We start from the raw sequence: 25,928 nt of genomic DNA, 5'->3' as shown, positions 1-25,928 counted from the left end.
TGTCTAATCTTCTTGCATTAGACAACTTGGTAGCTGGAAGCCAAACACAGCACCTTCCTTTTTCAGCAACAGTAAACACGGACCTAGTTTTGGTTCTATAGTTTCAGTCCTACAGAACTTGACCTACAGCCAAATCTATAATTGTGAATTCACCATGAACTAATATTTCCCCTTCAATTTTCCATCCAGCTTCATGAAGATAAACAGAAAATGAGGTTTCAGGTTGGACATGAATTCCCCCAGCTCAGTGTAAACAAACAGTTAAATCAGTCTGTGTAAGCTTACCCATTTTAACTACCAAAAATATCACTAACACATCTAAATATTTCGTATAGGCACATCTGAAAAGACCTTGCTGGAGTTACAGGACTCTTAGCTTTTCAAGGGAAATAAATGAGAACAGATATCAACCTCGGAGTAGGAAGCTAAACCTAATTTTGGCATGAATTCTTCAAAACCTATCATGACTTAAGCTAATACAACACAGATTCTCCTGCACCACAGAAGACCATTTACAACAACATGGTTATCACAGTGAGCAAAACCACAGAAGCAAGGTTTAACTGCCCTGCTAGTCTAGCTAAACAGCCTGGGAACTCTCACCAGCTAGCCAAGCTAGTCCAGCCACATATTTCAGTTTGCATTGCTCTCGTAACAAACCTACCATGAACAGGAAGCATTTCTCTTCATGTTCATTTACTTACTGTCTTTTCTTCTGGACTCCCATTGGGCACTTCCACAACCCGGAGGTCAGGGTCCACCTGCACCCTCGCCCTTGTGACAAACTGGATAACCGATGAAATGTCCTGAAAAGTGAAAACATAAAGAACTGGATTTGTGGTTGGGAAAATAAACAAAACACCAAAAGACCTCAAAAGCAAAACATCAAACATTTGAAACATTTGGCAGTGTGATAAATACAGCTTGATAATGCATAGTGTAGGTGAGGTTGCAAGCAAAGTACTATCCTGTTTGAAAGTCTGTTGAAAAAAATACACTTTACACTCATAACGTAGATAGATAAAAGCAAGCACATTCCCTCACATTAAAATAAAATCAAGTATGTTGGACCTCAAACACAGCGTTCACTTATATTTGAACTTTAAATACAAACTGTATTTAGCTGTTTGTGTTTTTTGTTTGTTTTTGTTTACCACATTTACCACAAAAGCAGAAGACATAGAACCTAACCAATCACTGTAGACAATCTCAATATTAACCATTAAGGAAGAAACCTTTTTATTTTTCAAATGAACAGAAAAAACACACACATGAAAGCTGGGTCAGACTCAAGTATAAGCCACAAAGAAGACTGCACAATTAATTGAATCTGTGCACTTCAAATATCTTTAATGTTCATTGTACATCTTCCCTTACTAGCATATTATTTCTCCTATATTTTACTACTTGCATCTAATAAGCAATTCTAATTCATATCTTAGTCATTCTTATGCCATTTGTGCTGGGGAAGCTAGGTGAAAGGTAGCAAATGGCAAGTATTAGTGATACTGACCCAAAGACTTGTGTAAGCTCTGAATGTCTTGTCTTACAGAGGCAGGATGAATCCTGGCTATTGCCTGGATAGAATTCCCCAGAAGGACATTTTAAGGTACTCAGTTACATGCTAACATATTTTAGCTTTTCTATATTCAAGTAACCTGAAACTTCTGGCCTTTCTTATAACTTCTGTTTTCAAACATGGACATACATTAGCAGATACAAATGATTTTAGCTAGAAAGGCTCAGAGCTACTGTTACTTTAGGAACTGATCTCTAATAAGGGCTCTCTTCAATATTTTTAATCAAGCACTTCTCAAATGCAGGTTTATTTTAGTAGGATCATGTTATCAATTTTCTCTTCTGATTATCCTGCATACTTGCAACTTTACAGCATCTTGTCATATCTACAAAGTCATCTTTTTTTTTTTTTTTTTTTTTTTTTTTTTTAAGTATAGGAAACTAGGAAGAATTTAGAAAATTAATGTATTTGCTATTTCATTTAGTGACTTCAGAGAAGACAAGAGTCAGCTTGCAACCATTTGTTTCTTGTCACAAATGTCAGGCTCAGCATTAACACGGTTGCAATGCATCTTCTTTGAATAATAATCATTTGAAGTAAAAAATTACAAAAAACTGCCACATCTCTGTTTACATGGAAGGAATGATAGTTTGTCACAGTTTACATGCACTTAGTCTATTTCTCAGTTTTCAGAATGAGAACTTTCAGAAATCAATTCCACTTTCAGAAGTCTCTTACCACCATGCATACAATTAGGGGGCTTCATTTGTTGTTTCTCAATGTATAAATTTCTAAACTTCATTTATTTCTGTCTTAATGGGTAATGGGTAAGAACTAGGATTAACACCTCCAGGCACGCTGTTGATAAATAGATCTGCTTTCTTTGACACCGTGATTTCTTTTTTTGTAACACACTAGTAAACAGAGGGAATAATGCAAGTTTTGTGTCTATTAATGCATATAACCATGCTTCAAATGGTATTTAAGACAGATGACAAATGCGGCTCCTACCTTCTTCAGTATCTCAGTGTTCAGCAGTGTGTAAATACTTATTTCACTGGACTCTGCTTTTGCTAGTGAACTCAAGTTGCAGCGTATAATTAAGCAGGACCTGCCTGGTCTTTCACAGTCCTACAGAAAATATGGGAAAAGCTGTTAGGCAAGGGAGTAGATAATTCACTGAAAACTGCGTAACTGTAAACACTCCAGCTGACTAAGAGGCACAGTAAGTTGCTAAAAGCCAGTTTTCCTATGCCAAAATAGCAGCAGTTTTCAAGATCTGAATACAACAAGGTAGTAAATCCTGCATTAATGCAAGAAAATGAAATTCAGGGTCCAAAATTCAGGCTCTGTTTGCCCAAGGCCCTCCTGTTCCACTCACATGAGCAAGGACTCTCACATGCATGCTGTCATTTCAGGTAGCTCCCTTAATTCTAGCCATTTAAAAATCAGAAAACTGAAATCACTAGGTATCTCCACAGGTTTAATAGGTATCCCCGTATCAATATTAATCTACATACATCAAAAAGCTGCTTGATGGTCAGCTCTCTGCTTGAGTTCCTCGGGCTGATCCATGCAAAACTTTCAGTAAGATACACCACAGGTCTATTTATTTTAGATGGACTTTCTTACCAATACTTTTCTGCCAGACTTCGTGAAAAAAGCAAATATAGTGTGGAAAATATTTTCATTCTCTTGGGGAACAACACACGGGTTGCGATTCCGGTGAAAAGAGCAGCTGCCTTTGTCCTGACCAACCTGCAAGCACAAATGTACTCAGTTATTATTCTGAATTGAAATAAATGTCACAAGAAGGTGGAATTAACCCGTCCAAAGAAGGTACCTCCATCCGAGCTGGATGTCTGGATGCTTATTAAGAGGCAAAAGAGAGGAATAACCCACATACAATTTTAAGTCAATTGTGTTACTCTGTGTATTACATTTCTTGTATTACTTTGTGCCTTGGCCACCGTGACTGTTTCAGTTTTTATCTGAACAAATGAGCTAATGGAAATACTTGTGTAACTGCATAATCCTGGCCACCAAATCTGCTCCCCTATCTTCAGCATAAGTAGTACAAAGATAATGAAAATATATTCATATATTGCATTTTTAACTTCCCCACTTATCCAGAAAAAGAAATGAAGCAAGTGCAGTACAATAATGTTTGATACAAATGATCTCCAATCAAGATAACCTTGCATGAGAAAAACATTCTTACTTTCTGCTAGTTATGAATATTCACTGGAGAAAATCCATTGGAATTTAATACCATGAAAATAAAATGTCAGCAAATTCCCCTGCCTCCATCTTTAAAAGCTGTGTGAGATTTTTCTAAAAGACACCAAGTGATATTCCTGCATATCCTGTTGCTGACTTCCCCACATGCTCCACTCTGAGCATAAAAACTTTTATCTTACTTAAATCATAAATGTGTTAGAAAGAAAAAAAATAACATTTTTTTTACAGATATTAAGTTGCTGCATGCTCTGAGTCACATTCTGCAGAGCCATTTTTTAGCCAAGTTAGCCAAAGTGTCGCCAAAAGATAAAGAAAACCTTATCTACATTTTAAACACTGTCTACCAGACATGCGATGGCCAAGTCCCTTGGTGGGATACAGCTTTCCTGCTCCTCTGGCCCACAAACACTTCAAAATCTGTTCTTTGAACTATGTACTCACAACCTGTCTTTAGATAATCTGTTCTTACATTCCCATTAGATACATACACAAAGAACTATCCAGTGTTTATAGTTTCTTGGGATCAACTGAAAATTAAGACTAAAATGTTCTCCACTTATCCAAGTCATTTAGAATAATATTTCTTTATTTATTGTACATAAGAGATGCACAAGGCACGCTGACTTCTATTTTCTTTGAACTTTCACATGGGAATTGGATTCAGATCAACCAGAAAGTTTATGTTAAATCAAGAACAGCAAAGAGTCCAGATCTACTCAGTACCTGCTACTTTTTCTTGAAAGCTGGAATTACCAGAGATTTGGACAGATTCACATAAGAGATACAGAGAGAACAGTATGAGCTTCTACACTATCCCAGTCTTTAAATAGTCCTGCTTTACATCCTGTATAAACAAAATGTAAGAATAAACTAAAGCAGAAATATCTCCGAAGACAGAAAGGCATGATCTGGCATGAAGCAACATAAATCTGGTCCCTCCTTTTGTAAATGACTATATTTTGTAAAACTGAAGCTTGGACAACCTCAATCTTTTTAAAACACTTTAGTTGACACAGAGGAAGCCTCCTCCAGAGGACTAAATCTGAAAATGGAAGCATCCTATCCTCTCTGCCAACTCTGCAGTAATCCTGCACAAGGCAACTATTAAATTCAGCATGTCGGACCATGCTGGGAGAGACACATGCAGGGCCAAACATCACCTGTGACATCTCCTGTCACCTGTGATGCTCTGGAACAGAGCAGTGGCTCACTAAAAGCCTGTTTTCGTAGCCAAAGATAGGCCTCACTGATGTGCAATCTATCAGCATATATTACGGCCAGTGAAAATGAAATGATGCAACGCAGCTGAGAAGTTCTCTGTTTCTCTAAGTATTCTTAGAAATACCAGAGCCACTGAATAAAGAAAAAAGTAACAAAATTCTTTGAAATGAGTGGATCATGCAAGTTAGGGTGAAATCTAGCCTTCTCAAAGGACAAGCTACATTTGTTTGATTGTTTTGCTCAGGATGGCTGTCAGTCACATTTCACATCAGCTCTTATTTCCTCAGTTTTTATTTGAATAAAGGGAAGGTTCAGTCAAGCAGTCGGACAAAGGTAAGCATCGTAACTTTTCATTAAACTCTGTCACCAGTGTAAGATTCAGCTCCAAAAAAACAGGTTATTAGAGAAGCTTTGGGCAAAGCTCCTGCTCCCGTTATGCTGAGACTGAATTCTAAAATACAAATAGGAATGCCCATGTTTAAGCTTCTTGTCAAAACAAGATACTACTCTAGACACCTGTTTTAATTCTTGTGACCAGTTTCATAATCTAATATATATATAAATATACATGTAAAAAAAAAAACAAAAAAACAGAATTTTTCTTTTAACAGCTTTGCATGAGCAAATGCTTATCATTTACAGAAGCAAGAACTGCGCAGGTCTTAGAGTACATACCCAGCCCCTGACAAAGTCTTGGAGTTACTAAGTACGTGACGTACTAGGGCTTTTTGGAAAATCTCATGTTGTCCTGACAGTCTAAAAGCAGAAGAGGATTACCAGCAAAATGATCTTCCCTGGGTTATAATATTTCACAGAAACAGCAGAAGTGGGAGTAAGGAAGGAGCTGAAGCAGAGCAGGGGTTGTGCAAAGAGATGCATGTTCTATCTGCACTCAGTGCAAGGACTATACAGTAGTCACAGAGAAAAAAATCAACATTCAACTCCTAATACAAACAAACAGCAATAAACAGGGACAGAATGGAGACTGTCCTAAATACCACACTGAGATGGCTGCTTGAGAAATAAAACCCTTGCCCTGAGTGGGGTACCCAGCAGGAATCCCCTGCTGCTTTCCAAGGAGGGACTTCTAAGGAGCTGGGTCAGAACAGTCTTTGCTGGAGGCTGTTATATTCTGTTTTCCAGAAAGCATTCATCTGTTTCAAATCCTCTATAAAACCATTTGTAGCTTGGTATACTGTCAGAACAGTCACATCTCCAGCATCAAGAACAAAAGTAACATTTTCCCCTACAAGATTTTTCTGACAGTTTTTTGTTTTTTAATCAGGTTTTTCTTATGTAAGGCCATTCTTATTCTCATTCTTAATCAGTGCATCTCATGTATTACTTTTTTCTAGTTTTATTTCAAGCCCAAAGGCACTTTTGTTAAACTGCACAGCTCCAAGGTAAAAGGAAGCCTGACAGAACTGCAGAGTGACAAAATGCACAGACTTCATTCAGATCTCACTTGCATTCCTGAACGGCTGTGGATGCCAGAAACCCATCTGTAATTTTCAAGAGAGAGAGGTGATTCTGAGTCTTTCAACACCTTTCAACACCTAATCAGATCCAATTTCAGCAGTGGTGACGTTAAAGAAGAGTTTTATCTATATATCAAAAATCTAAGGAACTGAAAATGACTATCTGCTGATAAACATACATATATATATATATTCCACTGTTCTATTCAATGTAACATGCATAAACACAAGGAGACAAAAGCCTGAACTCTATAAATGCATATCAGGTCTCCAAAATTCACCATATGTCTGCAGTGGCTAGCATTATTCCTAATCCATAATCACACAGAAAAGCAAACCATCCCTTATGCCAACTTCCCTACACATCAATGGCCACACATTCAGAGACGAGTCACACTCCAACTTTATTAATTTACTGAAAGTTGTTGTCCTATTAAAAGGCTCATTAACATGATTGAGAGACAACATTTAAATATTACAGCCTACACTACGGCTTACTCTGCAGACTTTTTTCTTCTCGGAGACAAGATGTAACCACTGAGAAAGCATCTGCAATACTTCATGTTTTAGGAATGCTGTATCTGTAAAAAGGAAGAAATTCCCATAGGACTTCTGCATATTTAAGGGGTCTTGCAGAGCAGAAGAAAACTCATAACTTAATAATGATTTTTAACTATATCAGCTTACATTGCCCTTAAAAGAAAGAGGTGGGAGGCTATTTCAGAGGTAAAATTGTATGCAAAACATATTTAGCATAGGATAGAGCTGGATGGGAATAACATGTTGAATTTGTTATGAACCACAGTTACCCTCCTTTCTGACTTTCTGTATATGGCTGGTCTGGGCTTGGCAGTCCAGCAAGATGGCACCAGCACAAGGAGGCCAATCACCATACTGTCCCCAAGGAACACAGAGGATAACCCAAAATCATTGCAACACCATCTGCATTTCTGAACCACATCAGATGTGGGATTAGTGGGTTTGGGGTTTCTGTCAGAAATAATACATCCACAGCCTGAGTACTTCACCTTCAGGGAACACACAATACCCTTTTTGCTAATGTGTAGCTACACTCAGCACCTTAGCAAGTCTAGGAAGGGGCCCAGGGCAATCTGGTCTAGGGCCTGATTTAGTTGTTGGCCACCCTTCTCATGGCAAAGGGGTTGGAACTACATGATATTTGAGGTCCTTTCCAACCAAAGACATTCTACGATTCTATGATTCTTTGGGGTCTTTGGGGTGTTAATGAAGATGTTTGACTATTTTACCACACATTTTAAGATTTCAGAACATACTTGTCAACAATAAATTTCACTGCTGGACTGAAAGCCAGTGAACCTTTCTAGACTTGATCTGAACTACCTGTTTGATATGCATCAAATATTTTTTTTTAATTTATTTTATTTTTTTTTTTCCAGAGCCTCATAACATGCACAACTTGGCAATCCAGGAGAGGGAAATGAAATACAGTTTCGGAACAGGGAACTGGAAAGGTCAGATGAGGACCGAGCACAGGAAAGTGGAAATTGGCAGACAGCATGGGGTTAAGTATGTTCATACGAAAGGAGTCATTTGGAGGAATGAGACTGAAAAATGAGAGGAAAATGGCTGTCACTTCCAATGATGCATTAAGTGCAATCTCCCTGCTGTGTTGCTGCATGTAAGAAGATGAGAACTAATCTCATAATTAATGTTTAGCATTTTACAAAATAAACAGGCAAGAAGATGTCTTCAGCCCATTCCTCACAGACAGTATTAGATTTGCACTAATGCAAAGGAATTTACTGTGGTATTAAGTCTTAAAATTTGCAGGCTTTTCCAATAAGCCTGACTCCCCTCCTGATGATTTATCAATCATCATCACTTATTAGTAATAGCCAAGAGAACTAAGTTGTCACAAAACAAATGAGAAGGTTGAATCTAGCCAGGAGGGCATGCAACAAGTTTAAAGAAACCCACCTTTGAACATGGAAAAAACATTGGGGGCAAGCTCGCAGAAGACACTGTGAGACACAGGATACTTGGAACAATAATTTTAGCTGCAAGAAACACAATCAAAGTCCGAACAGAGGTCAGATGTTTCACAAAGCTGTTAGCATTGTTCCTCCCTGAAATGGATGATTTTCACATCAGCCTTGGGGTATGTGGGTTCCAAGGGATGGTTTGGCTGCAGTCTTCCTAAGATCGCTGTCAGAGTTTTTACATATTTCTTGTCAGTTTTTGTTTGTTTGTTTTTTTATGGTTTTATTTATGCACACATGCTTAATCAGTCGTTCACATTTGCAAACTGGACCATAAATAACAGACCCTTTTTTGTTTACTTAGTTGATAACTGTAGCATATTCACTCTAACATTAGGGAGGAACTGTATATGTGTGTCTTGTTTCAAAGGCACTGATTCACTCCATAGCAGGCAAATGCAATGGAGATGAATTCATAGGCATGATAATATCACGTGTCACACATACTGAGGAAAAATAAGGGCTCTGACAAGAAATTCCAGACAAGGTCAGACTTTCAGCAGCAGACAAATAAGTTATGTAAATATGTTATCTGAGCACTTGTTCCATATGCCAAAAATGTTTAATATTCACAGATAATGAAACATGTTTGATTCAGAACAGTTTTGTTGATTCTGGAAATAAATTTAAGAGGCACTGAAACAACAGGAAGGATTTTATTTATTTATTTATTTATTTATTTATTTTAATTAACCCATTTTATACAGCACCTAAAAAGATTCTGACTGAAAATGGCAATGCTGGTAAGGAAAAAGAGTACTACACAGATAACCCAAAGTGTAAAACCACATGGCCGTGAGGAGTTACAAGATTTAAACAGCAAAGTGGGGATGCTAAAGCATTAAATAATGACAGAGGAGTATTACAGTGCAACTCTGGTTCCTGCTTCTTCAACAGAAAGAACACCAGATGCATGTTTGGCCTAAACCTGCAGTAACCTGTCTGCAATACCTGCAGATGTTCTTTAGACACACTCAACTGTGCACTTTAATTAAGTAAATGATTTAAATCAGCATAACATCACAACATTTGCCATCACCAGATAGGCACCGGCCTTGTAACCACTTAGCACATACTTAGCAGCAATGCACGAAAGTGCTATTCTCAAGACCTAGTACTATTTACAGGGTTTAGTAATAAGAGCAAAATTTTTCTGATTTAAAGTACCTAACTTGCAAGACAGTGGCTTCTTCCATGGACAGAGATTGCCACCAGATGAACACAGCTGGAAGACTGTGCACTCGTGATTTATCTGCACTTTCCATACAGAAGGTTCAGGCATAAGAATGAGTACCACCTTAAATGGAAACTAAAGGGACAGTTTACCTCTAATGTTCATGAAGTCCTTAGGATATATGTCTTCAGCATCTTCAATTTCAGAATCCACTGACATGTACAATTGCTCTCCCTGTTGTGAATTGTGAACTACTTAATCAGCACATGAGGCATCAAATAAATCCCAAGGTACATCTCTTTTTTCAAAAAGACTGAGATCACTTGGAGTTCACTGCTTTTAGCAAGGTTTTAGCTAAATTTCCTTCTGCAGACTTTCTTGCAATGCATAAAACATCATCAAATGCATGTTTTTTCTTTACCTACTTGTTGGACTTTCCTCAATGGCTGTGCTAAGCTTAGGACAAAAATCTCTGAAGAACGAGCAGATAAATCCATTCCCTGCAGAGCCTGAAGAATTTGTATGGACATTCCACATCAGCAGATGTTTGAATGAATTGGAAAGATACAGAGAGTCTCTTTAGAAACAGTGGAGAGAAGGTAGAAACTTCAGAGAACAGATCTGTAGCAGACCCTTGAAGATTAAAGATTAAGTATTTTAAGTTACGCAGATGTCCTTTATTTCCTCAGAGTTCTCCTTCCCTTAAAGAAGGGTTTACTGATAGTTATCCAGTACCTTGCACAAGACTGGACTAACACATCTAGCCAGGAGAGAAGCACCGTGCAAGGCTTACTTCCACTAAGATACATCAGCAGTACAGTAAACCCTTCTTTTATCTTTCTCAGTTATGAGATCTTATACACACGAACAACATTATTTTCAAATCTTAAGTTTCCAGAATCACCATTTAAACCAAAAATCTGGTATGTTATTTATAAAATTAAAAGGCTAGTTTATGATTCAGCATTTAAGAAAGACATGTATGTTAAAAGAATTAATCAGCTCTTTCCTGAAATTCCTCCTTCTCTGTCATTTGGCAGGAACATCTTTACCACTGGGAAATTGTGGAAGGATGCAAGATTCATATTCCTTCAAAAATAAAATGAAACGAAGATTGTGCTGACTCATTCCTTCTCACTCAGTGGTTCCTTCACAAGGGAATTCTCTGGCTGAGAAGCATAAAAAAACTTATTGTATTTTTTTTTCCATACCTCAGCAAAACTCCTGATTACTGTGGTATCTACCAAACCTCCTGCTTCCTTTATCAATCTCTTAAAAGCTAGCATATTTAACTCATTATTCCAAAAGGCAAATTCTTTACCTTAAACTCAGTTGTATGAAAAGGCAAATCACTCCTCTTTTTAACGTATATTCAGTCATGAAAACAGGAACTATTGGCACTTCACAAGCTAGCAACTCTTTAAATTGACTCAAAATACCAGACTCCCACATTACACTGACAGATAATGAGTTTGGGGTGAGGACTGTGTTGCAAAATTTCAACAACTAGGTAATTTGATAAATTCCACTTATTTGGCTTAAGAAAGTAATAATAAGAAAGGCATAAGAAAGTTGCTGTTGACAGTTGTTACCATGGTCTGATCTAATACATGGATCGTACTGCATTCTTGTCCCTAGTTTGGATGGCCCCGATCTTTATAGTAATTTTCTTGAGAGACAGACTTCTCTTTTTAAATTCAAATTTATTTATAGATTAAATGGATAAAGATAAATAGAAAAGATATAAATTCAAATTCGTTACAGATTTGTATTTTTAGATTCAAATTGTAGTTTCTGTGAATGTTCTTTTTAACTAACACCTGCAAAATTCGCTGTTTATGTAAATACTGCAGTACTATCATTGCTAGGAGATTTTGACAAAATGAATAGAAATTGTCATAAAATTTGTTCATATCTGGTTTATCTAAAATCCAAACTAGGAAGTCAGTCATGGGATACTTTTCCTGCTACACTGTTTTACAACATCTGGAAGGCAATATCCAGAAGGCAATATTCAGCAAGGCATGAAAAGATTGCTTTCAAACACTGCAAATGCAATGAACTCTAACCAAAGCATAGATTTTGTACAGCAGTCAGATGGTTCCAGAAAAGCAAACCATCATGACTTTTTTTCCACACTGTACTTACTTTAAGGTCCTAGCTGAGGAAATAATTTTATGGCTAGGCACCTTCTCCTGTATAACAGTGATAGCTTATATAAGAGCTAAGTTCCTCTTTACTTAAGGAGCTTCAGTTTATCATGCCGACTGTAGGAAGGTGCTTATGAGAGCTCTTTCCAATCTTCTCTGGGGTCTTATTTGTCATGCCCGCAGGTGACTGTGCCATGTTAGACTGCAGCATACACTCTTGCCTTTCCTTGCAGCCACGTCGGTCCCAGTTTCTCCTGCGAGTGACAGGGCTCCCACGGCAAAGCCTGATTCAATTGCTATTTACAGAGATGCTCTACATGGCAGGGAAAAAAAACCTTCAGCTACCTACACAAAATGTTTTGGAACAGTCATTTAAAGAAGTTATTAAAGTGAAGAGGTAAGAAGGTCATCATGTTTTGTACAATACTCTCTCTGAAATGAATAACTTCCTGCGACAATCTAGTTATGCTTTTTAAATATGGTGCCAAAATATGTGCATGAGAGTGTCCACAGGGGAGGATGACTAACAGAAAGGGATAAAATAATTTTTGCTGTAAGTCTGAAACCTTCCTATGCATATCTAGCATCAGTGGCAGCAACCACCAGAAGCATAACTGCAAAAACATCACTTTGCTACATAGAATACTATCAGCAAATATTTATGTCCTTGCATGCTGGGACTGCCTATAGATGTTTTCAGAGCCTGAAACTTCAAAAGACAGAAACTAAGCAACTTTAAACTGGCTGCCAAAAAAAAGGGGGGTTTTCTACTTAATGATAAAAAAGTTTGTCTTGTTAGGCGGAGCATGCAGTGGTGAGCTTGACAATCCCACCAGATACTTCAAAGGGCACTCACACACTGTTAACACTTCAGAGAGTTCTGATAGTCTCCCTCTGCAAATGGTTTTAAACATCAGCAGTGCAGTTGTGAAAGCATCTTATCCTGGAGAATAGCAACATACAGATAATAAGCAGAAGATATATTTAAAGTTTTAAAATCACAAAGATCTAAAGCTACAACCAAAGCAAAACAACAAGCAGCCTGGGAATTTTCATGGAACAAGACAACAAGTACCAACTCTTCTTTTTCACATCTTCCTGCTCCTTACAGATATTACTGTGCGAGTGCCAGGAAGAAAAATGACATGAGAGCTACACAAAACCAGCCTTAAAAATGTAACCTGTCATCGCGCAGAAAGACTTGTGATTCTGAAACTGATTCGATTTTACTCTTTCTTTCAACATTCTCATGAAGAAAACATTTATTTCAACTGTTATCCTTATTGAACACAACAGTCTGTGCAGTAATCCCATGCTCAGGCAACCATTAACTTCAAAGATAACTTGGAAAATGAATCTTTTCCAACTGAGTTTTATTCATTTAGCTTTTCTTTATCTTTCAAATTTTACTAATACCCAATTTTTAAAAGGGCACAATGCAGGTCTCACCTGATGAGAAAGAAGGAATGGAGAAGTGTGAAATGAATAAATAAAGCACATTAGGACAACTAGATTACACTTGTTTGTCTTTCTAGCAGAAAAAGATTCCTTCCTTCACTTTCTAAAGAGTGATGGGAACACTGAACTGGGGACAAGGGATTTGAGATAACTGGAACTCTCAATGTGAACAGAAGCAGGACTCACAAAACAAAGGTTTAACATGTTTCTTTCTCTGGAGATAATTAGCAAAGTCTTTTGGAAATTCAAGAAGAATAGATAGATTTTATATCGCCAGTGGAGACAAGTAGATGCTTCTATAAAGCTGCTCCTCTGCCTATCTCTCTCCAGGAATTACAAGAGCAATAGAACATTGTAATTAAAAAAACACTATTATTAGCAATTACTACAACAGTAATTACCATACTTAGATATCAAAAATTACATGCTGGGGCTGCCTTTCTCATCAGAAAATGAGGACAATATTTCTTGCCTTCTTCCTTCTTGCTCAGAATTTCCTTCTATTTCACTTCTTTGAAGAGAATGGCCTTCAACGCGTGCACCTCACTTTTAGCAAGATTCTTATCTCAGTAATGACAACAACACTGTTTTCCATGCCCACGGTGTTGATTTGCCTAAGCAGGATCTTAAAAATCAGTGCTTGCTCACCTGCATGATGCTTAGAACACAGAATAATTCAGTTGCAAGTGTACTTCAGACATGAAGTCCAACTACCTTCCTTCTTTAGGGCTAACCAATAGCTAAAACACATTACTGAGGACATTTTCCAAATGCCCCTTGAACACTGAGTGGTATAGGGCACCAACAAACTCTCTAAGAAGCCTGTTTCAATGTCTGACTACCCTTCTGGCACAAAAATATTTCCCAATGCCCAGTCCTACCATCCTCTAGTACAGCTTTGTGCTATTCCTGCCCTGCCACTGGTGCCCAGGAGCAGAGCCCAGCATCTCCTGCAGGAGCTGCAGAGAGCAGTCAGGTCACCTCTAGCCTCCTCTTCTCCAGGCTGGGCAGCCCAAGTGTCTCAGCCTCTCCTCACATGACATGCCTACCAGCTCCATCACCAGCTCTGTGTTGCTGTCCTCTGGACCCTTTCAGGCACCTTAATATCCTTTTTATATAGCAGAGGCCAGAACTGCAGACAGTATTCAGGATGAGGCTGCACCAATGATAAATACTGTGAAGGAATGCTTGCAAGACTAGCTAGCTCATTACAAAAACCCACAAGTGAACAGGGCACTTGCCCTGGTTAGTACCATGCAATTGTTTAATTCTGGTGACAACTAATTGATCAACCAGCAGCCCTGTATTGCTTGTTTCCTCCAGATGAGGAGTAAGAATAATCCATGTACACTGCAGCTGGCTCCAGGTGCAAAAAGAATAATGTGGTTTCCAGCTGTTACTCCCTCGCTCCTCATAATGGCACTTACCTTAGCTGGAAATTAAATAAACAGGAAGGCAACAATCTGATCCAGTTCTGTGAAGCCAACACTGGTGTAATCCCGGACTCCTTGCTAATTTACTGTCAGCTGCAGGAAATACCCTCGCTAATTTGGCAGAAACTCCCACCGTGAAAATCTTTTTGGATGCCCTGGAAAGCAGCTTCTAGGCTGGCAAGTAAAGAAGTGATTCCTTTGCCCTCCAAATTAGCTGGATACCCAAAGGAAATTACTAATCTTTTAGTTCAAAACCAGAACACATAAAAGTATAATGAGTCCTATTTTCCTCTGTGAACGAACAGATAACCAATGGCTTGAATAGTGGAGAATCTACATTTATGTTAACGCTAACCCTCCTTAATTCTGGGTGAAGCTTTCTTTGCCATCACCTGGAGAATGACAACCTCACCAACTAGCTGAGGGACCGCTCTTTTAACCTGCCTTAAAACCTCTGCAAGAAAGCAAATAGAAAAATATATAGAAGGAAATGGTTTTTTTTATTTGCTTCCAAAACATCCTTTGCCAATGTAAGCTTTAAATATCCACTGCGTCAAATCAATGTCAGCGATGAAATTCCCTAATTAAAATCACTTTTAGAATTAAAATTGTAAAATTTCTAGTATTTCTGTTAAAACTTTCTGATAGGGAGGATGTTCACTTGCTTATTCTGTAATTTTCTTTCAATTATCCATTCTCTTTTATGTCTGGCTTTTACTGTTGACATTATTGCGGTTTTGTGTTGCATACACTCCTAAGACCCTTCTAAAAGAATGTGAATATCTCCAGAGCAGAACTCTGTATGTCAAAACATCTTTGTGACCCGAATTTCTCTGGAAGAAAACCTCAAAACAGTTTCTGCAATAAAGCCAAAAAGCTTAGAGCAACAGGAACAGAGGAAGCATGAGGGCTGTCATTTCCTCTAGGAGCAGCGAAGTAATAACTCCTATTAACACCTCCCAGAAATGCAGACCATTCCAGCGGGCCATATGTGATTCTCTTCCTTTAATTATTTTTGTGACTGAATGAAATTCTAGGTCAGTCAACACACTATGAAGGACTTAGCTCTTGGCACTGTTTTGCTTAGTTTGTGTAGATGTGAAACACAAACTCCAGTGTTCTTACTATGCTTTTTCACCCATAAATTTCCCTGCTGTACTGTACACCAGGGAAGTGGCAAAAACACTATGAGCTTTCAAAGAAGGAAAACAGTTCCAGTTATAAATAAACAGCAATTCCTGATCCTCTCCATTACCAGCTACTCTGAAAGGTCCAGCAACACTGACACCTAGGACAACTGGAAAAAAGTGTAATTACAGAAAGAACACAGTCACCTCTACTACACTTGACTTCCTACGAAGTTGAAAACAAGAAAATGCTTGAAATCTTTAATTGATATACTTACACAAACACTTCTGAGTGTTATCTTTTCTTGCCCATTTTTCATAGATCATTCCAACCTGCAGCTTTTAGGTTCCTAGCTTGTTTAAGTATATTTGGTCTGGGAAAAGATGAAAAACTCCTTGATTGTAGCTCCCTTTTCAGTGTGTGAGAAGTATGAGGAAAGAGAGTAAAATGTTTTTTCTGTTATCATACTACAGCTTGGGAGACATGGGTTAAGGGCCTATCAGAAATAGGACAAATTCCACAAATTTCCTGTGTAACCTACAGCAAAACATTCAGTGTTTCAATTATTTACCCGCAAAGCAGGGATAACCACTATCCCAGACATAGTTTGCTTGGATAATACTTATTAGAGGTGCTCAAGAAATCATGTCAACTGTATGCTGGGTTGCATCAAGAGAAACACAACCAGCAGGTTGAGGGAAGTTATTCTGCCCCTCTACTCTGCTCTCATGAGATCTCACCTGGAGTACTACGTTCAGTTCTGGAGCCCCCAGCACAAGATGACCAGAGAGCTGGAGCACCTCCTTTATGAGGACAGGCTAGGAGAGTTCAGGCTTTTCAGCCTGGAGAAGACTCTGAGGAGTAGCCTTCCAGTACCTGAAGGGGGCCCACAAGAATGCTGGGGAGAGGGGCCCTCTCCCTGGAAACATTCAAGGCCAGGCTGGATGGGGCTAGCAGGGAGTTGGAATTAGATGATCTCAAAGGTCCCTTCCAACCTAAACTATTCTATGACAGTTCTATGATATACTCCAAAGCAATGGCTGAACTAATGCAGGGTGTACCAGCATATCATGAGGAAACATAGAGTCACACTTGTCTACTACAGCACTTCAGCCTGCAATACAAATAAGTCTCACAACAGCAGTTTGAAATTTCTACAGAAACAAGTTACAAAATACATGTCAAATAATGCTGGTAAGAATGCAACCAGTTGTTGGGGAAAAAAGGATGTAAGTACCTAGTGCCACATTGGCCTCCTCTAAGTAATCCATCTAATGTAAAAACAGCAGCAAGAAACATAAAACCCTTTTACAAGTGTAGTGCAAGATTTTTTCTTTTTTCTTTTTCTTTCTTTTTTTTTTTTTTTTAACAGCTATTCAAAACCATACAGACCACATGACCTTGTCAGTGCAACTTAAGAATTTTAAGTAGAAACGATGACAAATTATGCCTGGAAATTTGCCCTTATACACCATGTAGGTGACATGCACCCCAGCTAATTTAAGTATGCAAAACAGGTGTCTTGTCTAAGACAATTTGCGCAGATTTCTGGAAGAGTCAGCATCAAGAAACAAGCAGTGCCACTTCAGAGAAGACACCAGCAGAGAAGATCTGTTAGGATGACTCCTACATTTCTAATGGGGATGTGAACACATATTCACACAGCATGGAGAGATAGGACCAGTCAAGGACACGGGTCAGGATCCTCTGTCCAGCAATGCATCCAAGAGAAAGTGGTTATCTACATATAGAAATGACTACACAAAACATAAAAATGTGATGTGATGGAAAGCAAGGTGGGGAATTATTGCAGTCTAGTTGGAGAACTGGCTCAGTCTGTACAATACTAGTGCCTTGTATACTAGCCCCAATCCATTTCCATGTGATTCTATCTTTTGCACAAATCTGTGATCCATAAACTGAAACACAGAATCATGGCCTGGGTTGAAAAGGACCACAATGATCACTGAGTTTCAATCCCCCTGCTATGTGCAGGGTTGCCAACCACCAAACCAGGCTGTCCAGAGCCACATCCAGCCTGGCCTTGAATGCCTCCAGGGATGGGGCATCCGCAACCTCCTTGGGCAACCTGTTCCGGTGCATTACCACACACACCTTGTGGATATATACATCTCATACCTTTCAATGGCACAAATCTTGGAAACCTGCTGAGAAATGTCTTATTGTATCCTCACTGACAATGATTCAGTGACACAGTTGCCTGTGTATGAGGGATGGTAATACTTTTCAGCCAAAGGGCTAGAAAAGAACCTAACCACAAAGAAAGTAGAATATTCTATTCAAGAAAACCATGAGTTGATGGAATGAGATGTTTTTTTCTCATAAAAACAGACGGCTCTGAATTTCAGTAATAAATTTACCTCAGTAGTAAGGCTTCCCACTATTGGCTACCACAGTATAAATGATGGTATTTCAGTGGTTTAACAAAAGCTTTGAAAATAGTAAAAATATATTAAAGATGAAACCTAAGAATGTGTCTTGTTTACCACAAATTACTTTGGTTTTCTTTGTAGCTCACACAAAACCATCCTTTGAAAAATTTTACATTGAAAGAATAAATTTCACTGATATTTATATTTCTTAAAAGAACAGTCAGAAAGGATAAGTTATAGCATGGAATACAGAAAAATATAAGCTAGTCACTCCAAAAGTAATGTCTCCTATTTATTTCCATGAAAACTGCAACAAAGAGCACAAGAAAATTATTTGATAGAGAAGATTCTCAGCTATAAAACACCACTTTTCAACTCTACTACCACCATTATGTCTGCAAATTCACCAGCGGAGAAAAAAAACCTGCATGTTGTGTTCAGCAAAATCTGCAGACATTTCACCACTTCTCTTAACTGTTGAGTGCAGAGTAATGTACTCACCATCATCTGCTGAACGTGAAATATTTCAGCTCCAGTAGCAGAGAGGCGGTTTGGAAATGAAATGTCAAGAAAAGCGCCAGGAAGAGTGCTTGGTCCAGCATTATAAACCTGAAAGAAAAACAGTAGATGCATTAAAAAGTCCTAAACAAATATAACTGCTCATAAGTAGGAAATGTTTGTATAACCAGAGCTGGGAGCGTAGGTACAATTGGAAAAAAATCTCATACTGCGCTAGTTTTGTAATCTTTGCAGATAACACCTTCTCCTCTCAGTATCAGGATGAAGTCAAAGGTTTACTTGGTCTAAAAGTCCTTAATTATAGCCCACAGAAGTGAGATGCAGATTTGGAGGAAAATTGGACCAGTCATCAATACAAATAGCATATGACTTCTATCTTAGATACCTCTATCTCATACACAGAGACACTGCTAGTACCGTGAAGTATTTTGGTAACACCATCCAGAAGGCTGTAAAAAATATCACTATTTCTATCAACATTCTAATTTCCATCAGGTAACCACTGCAGTATATTCTGCGTGTGTTTTTCTTACAGGGAAGAGTAATGATGATTGTGACTACTGAACTGTAGGCATGATGAACTGAGTTGCCAAGAAATGCATGTGAACAACTTCCAACCAAGATCCAGGATTTCCAATGAAAAGAAAAAGTGGAGAAACACTGGCTTTCTATCAAATCCCCCACAAGTTCTCAGCAAAAACTCAAAGAATTTTCAGCACACCACTGAAATGTATCCATTACTAAATTTGTGGCTTTTTGCTGAGGAAAAAAAAAATCCATGGACAAATGTATATTAAAGTAAGTTTTCATGACTACCTATATTTTTATTTTTTTTTATTTCAGGGAAAACATCTCCTGGTTGTTTCTAGCAACAGATGTATAAATGCAAACAGTGAAAACATTAAACTAATAGAATATTTATCTGCACTGAGACAGTACTGTGAAAAGATAAAGTAATCAGTCTTTTAACTGTGTAAAGTACCAATATTAAAAACAACAGATATTCATTATTCAAACACTGTTTATGTTTGAAGAAATGCCTGACTGATAAAGAGAATCAGTTCACAATGTCAAATCCTCACAAAAACCCTGAGGCTCCAAGCAGGGGGTAAAAATCCCACTACAACGGAGCATGGTAACAACAGCATGAAATACAAAGATAATGTTTCATGTAAGACATTTTTAGAAAAATGTTGGTTACATCACTGAGATCAGATATAAGAGTTAATGCAGAAAAGACGTTTTAATTGCACATCCCGTTAACCAAACAAAATTGATGCACAGATCTCTTTCTTTATTAAATATTCTACATGATATAGGTATCCATATATAAAAAGAACTCTGTAAAACTCTGTAATTTTGTAAGTCATCTCTTCTTTTGGTTAAGAAACTACTACTTTTCTCCATCTGGAGAAGATTAATATGGCAGGCAAATGGCAGGCAAATCATTAAAAACAAGCAAACAGTGATACAAACCATGCTTTGCCCATTATGAAACTCTTTCTCTCTGACACGCAGTTATGAGGTTTACCATGTTACTGAAGAGCAGATCTGTGACTTGTTACAGTGTGATCCTCCACTCCCATACGGGTAGCAACCTTATTAATAGTGCAACTTACAAGTGAGTGTATAAAAGGCAATATGGTAGGAGAGGACAAATGGTGACTCTGCCAATATATAGACTCTCACTTCACTGCCTACAATCATTTCATTTCATTGAAAATAATCATCTAGTTAAAGCATCGGTACATCTGTTCTTTATCTGTTTCTAACCAGTATATGTCTGGGGAGAAGTGAAGAGCTATAAAACATCAAGAATGGAATCAGTATCACAAGAATTAATAGCCTAGTTCACAAAAGCTTTAATGTCCTGAAATTCTGCTTTCACTCCTTTTCAAGTAAATAGCTAAGGGCACTGCATGACAGTGGGGGTTTAATTGCTCTGGCCCACAGTCTGTCCACAGAGGCTGACATGTGTTATTCATTATGAGCTGAGTGGCATTCATGCCTAGGAGAACAGAAAGGGGAAAAAAAGGAGAAAGACTATTTTTCACAATCAATGATTCACTCAACTCTGCCAGATTTATCATTCCCTAGTTCCATCTAGCGGTCAAAAATGATTTGAAGTGCTTGTAATAGAGACAGTCATGGCAGTGAGACAAGTTTATTTTGGTCCCATCACAAGAGCTTGTTGTAATGACTGTTCCATATACTTTACAAGATCAGGTTCCCAACTGACATGCGATTTTTAATCTACAGATAACACCTGAATAACACTGATACGCTATGAGACATTTAATGAAACCTTGTCACACCATGTTTTTCTACACTCTCTTTCCTGTACTGTACATTAGTAACATTATAAACATTTTTACACTAGAGGTATTTGGTCTACTCAGAATCCATTGCATAGGTATGTGCTCATTCTCATGGATGAGAACTGCCCACACCTCTGCTCAATGATCATGACACTAAAAAGAGTAACTTCTCCCATTTGATCCTGAGACTGCATTCAGGATGTGGCACTTGAGTGACTCTGTACTTGGCATGCAATGAAAAGTAAAACAGAAACAAACAGTAGCAGTATGAAACTTTGAAAGTGAGATGCCCTGATTGTGATTATTGTAATAGTATATCGAGACAAGGAAATATACCACCCCTGTACACATGAATCCCTGTAAATATGACATCCAATCAAGAATGCATTGCATAGCATACTGTGTTATGGAAGCAAGCACCAAAGCCCTTGGCACACTGAGAATAAAAGAGATACAAAGCTAGAATATATTATCAAGTAGGAATTTCAATTTTACCTGCAGTGTGAAGTTAAGTGACTGGAAACGGCATTCATGGCTTTCCAACTGAACGAAATTGGATGCTTCCACAGAATCACCATAGAAAAAGGATGTAGGGAAGACTTCCCTAAAACATCAAGACACAGATACAGTAATTTGAATATTAAAATTAAATATATTTGTGGTATGCTAAATCTCACTTCTTGCTTTCTGGCCACGGGATGTTCTATAGAACCATTTTACACTACTGCAGTATTTTTTATTTGATTTCCTCTTGACAACACCAGGTTACACAACAGGCATCTGAAGTGAGCTGGTTGAACATCCTAACATAGATGGAAGCAGACCTACTTTGATTACTTCTTCTCCTTTCCTATCACAAAACACCTTCTCCTGGTCTCTCCTTCCCATGGATGACCTGTGGAAGTTCTTTAGCATGCGCAACACTTGAAATCACCACACTACTGAGTTCATCTGAAGTACTAACAGGATTATTTTCAGTTACTTACTAAAATAACACTTCTATTTGATCTACCTCATTAGTTATCACTAGGTTTGTGATTTGCAGATGGTTAAAGGGAAAAAAAAAAAAAAAAGAGGGGGATATGACTTGCTTTGAGCTACAGTCACAGAGGCTAAGTTCCCTCAGCTATTCTTAGCATCTTATTACAAGGTAAAATGCAATAAAGTTATATCAGAAAAGACTCTGAAGCACGATAGTACCTGGAAATCCTATACGGGAGAACTAGGAGTGCTTTAAGCATACTTTGTGCTTCCTATTGTCAGACTGCTCCACTGGCTGGAAATAGTCCTGGTATATTTCTATACAAAAGTATAGACTGTAGTAAGAATCTGTCTAAAACTCTATTTTCTTCCCACACTGTTTTTTTCATCAGAGTTTTCCGAGGCAGGATTTTAAGCCTGTTTAGGTACACTTCCTTTTTTTCTGGTCTCTTGACCTGCCTCCTATGGCAGGGATCACTAGGGCAAACAGCAGGAGACAAACTTAACTCCTCCCATTCACAGTGCTGTGCCAGAAAGCTCCTCCAAAGCATGTTCCAAGCCCTTTGGGATATTTATCACCAGGAATTTGCTCTCACAGACCCACACAAGGATAACTAATAAAATTAAGTTTTAAAAACATACTGTCTGAAGGAGAGTATTCCTAACATTATTTAGTATTGCTTGGGAATGGTGCACCTGCCAATATATCAAACTTCTCCCTGGCAGTTGGACATTTCTGTGAGCTTGAGTCAACTAAGCTTTGTCTGTGTGGGAGGAATCATCCAAATAGTCAGGTAGGGCTGAAAACCATATTCTGAAGAGAAAGAAGCCTAATTTGTCCCAGGGTTTTGGTTTGTAGTATTCTGTAGGCGGTGAACAGAGATCTAAAGACACATTATTTCTTTTGTATCTGTAAAGCTGTACAAAATCTGTGTAAAAGCATTTCCAACTAAGGGATACATTTATACACACTCTGCAACTCTGAAAACGCTCAAAAAACTTCCAGAATACACTGCTGAGGCTGTCCTCTCAGTGTTGTCAAGAACTTTGTCCTTGTTAGCCATCTTGTGAGGTCTGACAGTACTCATGGTGGCTAAACAGACCTTTGTCTCTTGGGGACAATACTGATGAGTTTTTACTTCCCAAGTTTAGAAATGAATGTCAACTTCCGCAGCCCACACTGATGCTACTTCACCCCCAGTGATCAGGTCACTCAACTCCAACTTGAACACTGTCTACGTTAGGGGTCAGTTTATTTGGACTAATCCCAAATCATTCACTCAAGAAGTAAAATTGTAATTTTAAAAGGAAGAGAAGACCACTGAGGACAAAGTTAGGAACTTGCATATGTCCAGTCCCAGGGAGAGGACAATGGCTACATATTATACAAGTATATCAGTCAGAGGGTGAGTGGTGTTCCACAGTTAGTATTTGGATGCTCTGCAGACTCAGAAGCAGAGGGAGTGGGAAAGGATACAGAAGCAGAAGCAAATTCTGATTGGGAAATTAAACAGAAAGCCAAACAACTAGATCCTTAAAATCCCATAACATTTGACCCTAACCTTTGGCCTCATGATTCTCAATCATTTTTAAAGGCATGCCCTACAGAACTAGATACGATTTACTCTTTTTATTTTGATTTTAATTAAAGTTCTGTTGTATCCACAGAATCACATGAATTCAAATATGATCACTAAAATATCTACAATAAATTTGATTATAATGAATTAGTATTGTTAGAAAGGAGTGAGAAAGAGGTACAGTGCTGGAATGAAAAGAATGACAAATAAAAATCCCAGATAGGGAATGAGGTTGTCCTTATTTCCAGAGTCTGGGAAACAAGAAAGAAAATCAACATTCTCACTACTTGTAAACAAAGAGAAAAATTCAGTTTTTCACTTCAAGAGGCTTAAATGTTATTGTTAGGATTAGTAGCATTTTTTTTTTGTTTTCATCTGATGACTGGTTCTTACCCATTGATAGATGAGTCCACTTCATGCATCAGGGGCACTGATAGGGTCAGAGTATTATCATGCAGAGACTCCATGCGCTCCACGTTTCCACTGTGCCAGAAAGAAAACATAAACATACTGTAAATCCCGAGTCTTTATAATATCACACAGTTACACAGCTACTATCCCTATGTTTTGTTCTCTGAGCTTCTCTTGTTGAGTGATGTCGCCTCTCCTTAGGAAGCCTCTCAGATGGTAAGAGTTGCATTTCTTCACCCCACTTTGGAGGGGGCACGAGTGCACAGTATATACTTTGTGGTTATCCCTCTGTGGATGGAACATGAACAACTACAAGCTGAAAAAACATATTTGAGAAAAGCAGTCAATACAAAGGGAAGTGCAGCCGTCCTTCACAGTGGAGACACACAAGGACATTTAGGCATAAATGCAAGGATTCACTTTTTCACAGCCTGACTGCATGTCAGTTTGGGAGGATCACACAGGGTTCTGGACTCAGTAAATTAAACTTCCCTTTGCATATTTTCATAGCATTGATTTGATACTGCTCTGAGCAGCTTTGCAGGCTAGATCTTCATACTGAACTGGCCATAAACGCTTCACTGTTCTACACCCTTTGCATGTAAACAGTTGTCAAAATGAAAGTACTACTTTCTATCTTCAAAGTCAGCTGCCATCACTGGTCAAAAGCAGAAGGGAAGAAAAGTAAGCAATCGTTTCCTACTTAAGTCATTTTATTTCAGTGTGAACATTAATATATTAAATCCAGGAAAGGCTCCTGAAATGCAAGCACAACATGTAAACTTGTAAATATTCTAATTTTGGAGCTGAGCCTGCTTGGTGGGTAACAGCTCAGAAGATATGTTACATACATTTCCAGTCTCTTTAGCAGTGAATGATTGCTTTCTGCCTTGCTATTCACTGAATTTACTCACAAATCAAACTGGGAAAAGATATGCTCCTATTTACTTTAGGACAATATCACTGAGAGAAAAGAAGCAAGCTGTAACATCCCAAATGATACCATGTATATGATGAGTTGCTTAATTTAGTTATGAACTTTCTATTCCCAGGAAAAAAGATTTAACAAAAGCTGTATGGGCTCAGTAGGAGTCTGAAATGGATGCATTTTTCACCTCAGATATTGAGGTACTATGGTGGCAAGTAGAACAAGCATAAAGAATTCCACATAGATTTCAAATGTATGCAGTTAATACATTTCAAAGTTCCTGTAGAAAAGGAGAACATCAATCATTGAATCCAATACTAGCAAAGTAGTTTGCTCCAGGAAGCAATGGAAGAGTTTTGTTGGTGTTTAGTTTTTCCTTTGCTGTCTCACTACTGAACCAGTCTCTCTTGCTATACGTGCATATATGGAATTTGCAGCTGCAAGGGACAGGTTAAGCAGCTGCCTGAAGGGCAATACTTATATTTCCATGGCAGCATAGTACAGCTAACAACTTCTCTATCCCCAGACAATTCTGGAGAACTTGCTCCAGTTTTGTGTGGGAATAAAGTCTCTGCTCACTGTTATCTAACCACAGCACATACACTTTCCTCTCCATTTTCTTACCACTGACTTCACCCAATGGCTCCCATTGCAGACCAGCAACTCTTGTGGTAGAAAATGTGACTATTATTCAACAGTGAGGGAACTGAGCAATTTTCCCAAAGAAACAGAGGAAACAAGGGTAATTCTGCACTGGGAAGTGCACTGTTGTCTTTGGAGGTTCAGCTGAATCTTTCACAAAACAACTGTCCTCCAGTCCACCCTTCTGAAATGAGAGACATTCTCTTAAGCTCTCAGAGCATTTGCACTATGTGCACAAGCTGCTATCTATAACTTCACCCCATCTAAAAGCACCAGCCAATCCTCATCACTGGTGAAGTACAGTAATCTCAAGGAGCGAGGTGACTGAGGAGA

At 38.3% G+C, this 25,928-nt stretch overlaps 1 protein-coding gene across 1 annotated transcript in view; it reads right to left on the bottom strand.

Moving 5' to 3' along the window:
* ITGA9 (integrin subunit alpha 9) overlaps positions 1–25,928 on the bottom strand; it is a 222,037-nt gene that overhangs the window by 27,388 nt on the left and 168,721 nt on the right. The window contains exons 21-26 of the mRNA XM_072329513.1: positions 24,008–24,097; positions 21,549–21,657; positions 18,718–18,825; positions 3,152–3,277; positions 2,531–2,650; positions 705–806 (exon numbers count right to left, since the gene is read on the bottom strand). Of these exons, the coding sequence (XP_072185614.1) occupies positions 705–806; positions 2,531–2,650; positions 3,152–3,277; positions 18,718–18,825; positions 21,549–21,657; positions 24,008–24,097 (655 nt within the window). The remainder of the gene's footprint in view (positions 1–704; positions 807–2,530; positions 2,651–3,151; positions 3,278–18,717; positions 18,826–21,548; positions 21,658–24,007; positions 24,098–25,928) is intronic.

This window comes from Excalfactoria chinensis, chromosome 2 (genome assembly GCF_039878825.1).
Source record: "Excalfactoria chinensis isolate bCotChi1 chromosome 2, bCotChi1.hap2, whole genome shotgun sequence".
NCBI lineage: Eukaryota > Metazoa > Chordata > Aves > Galliformes > Phasianidae > Excalfactoria > Excalfactoria chinensis.
This window is presented reverse-complemented; position numbering and strand designations above follow the sequence as displayed.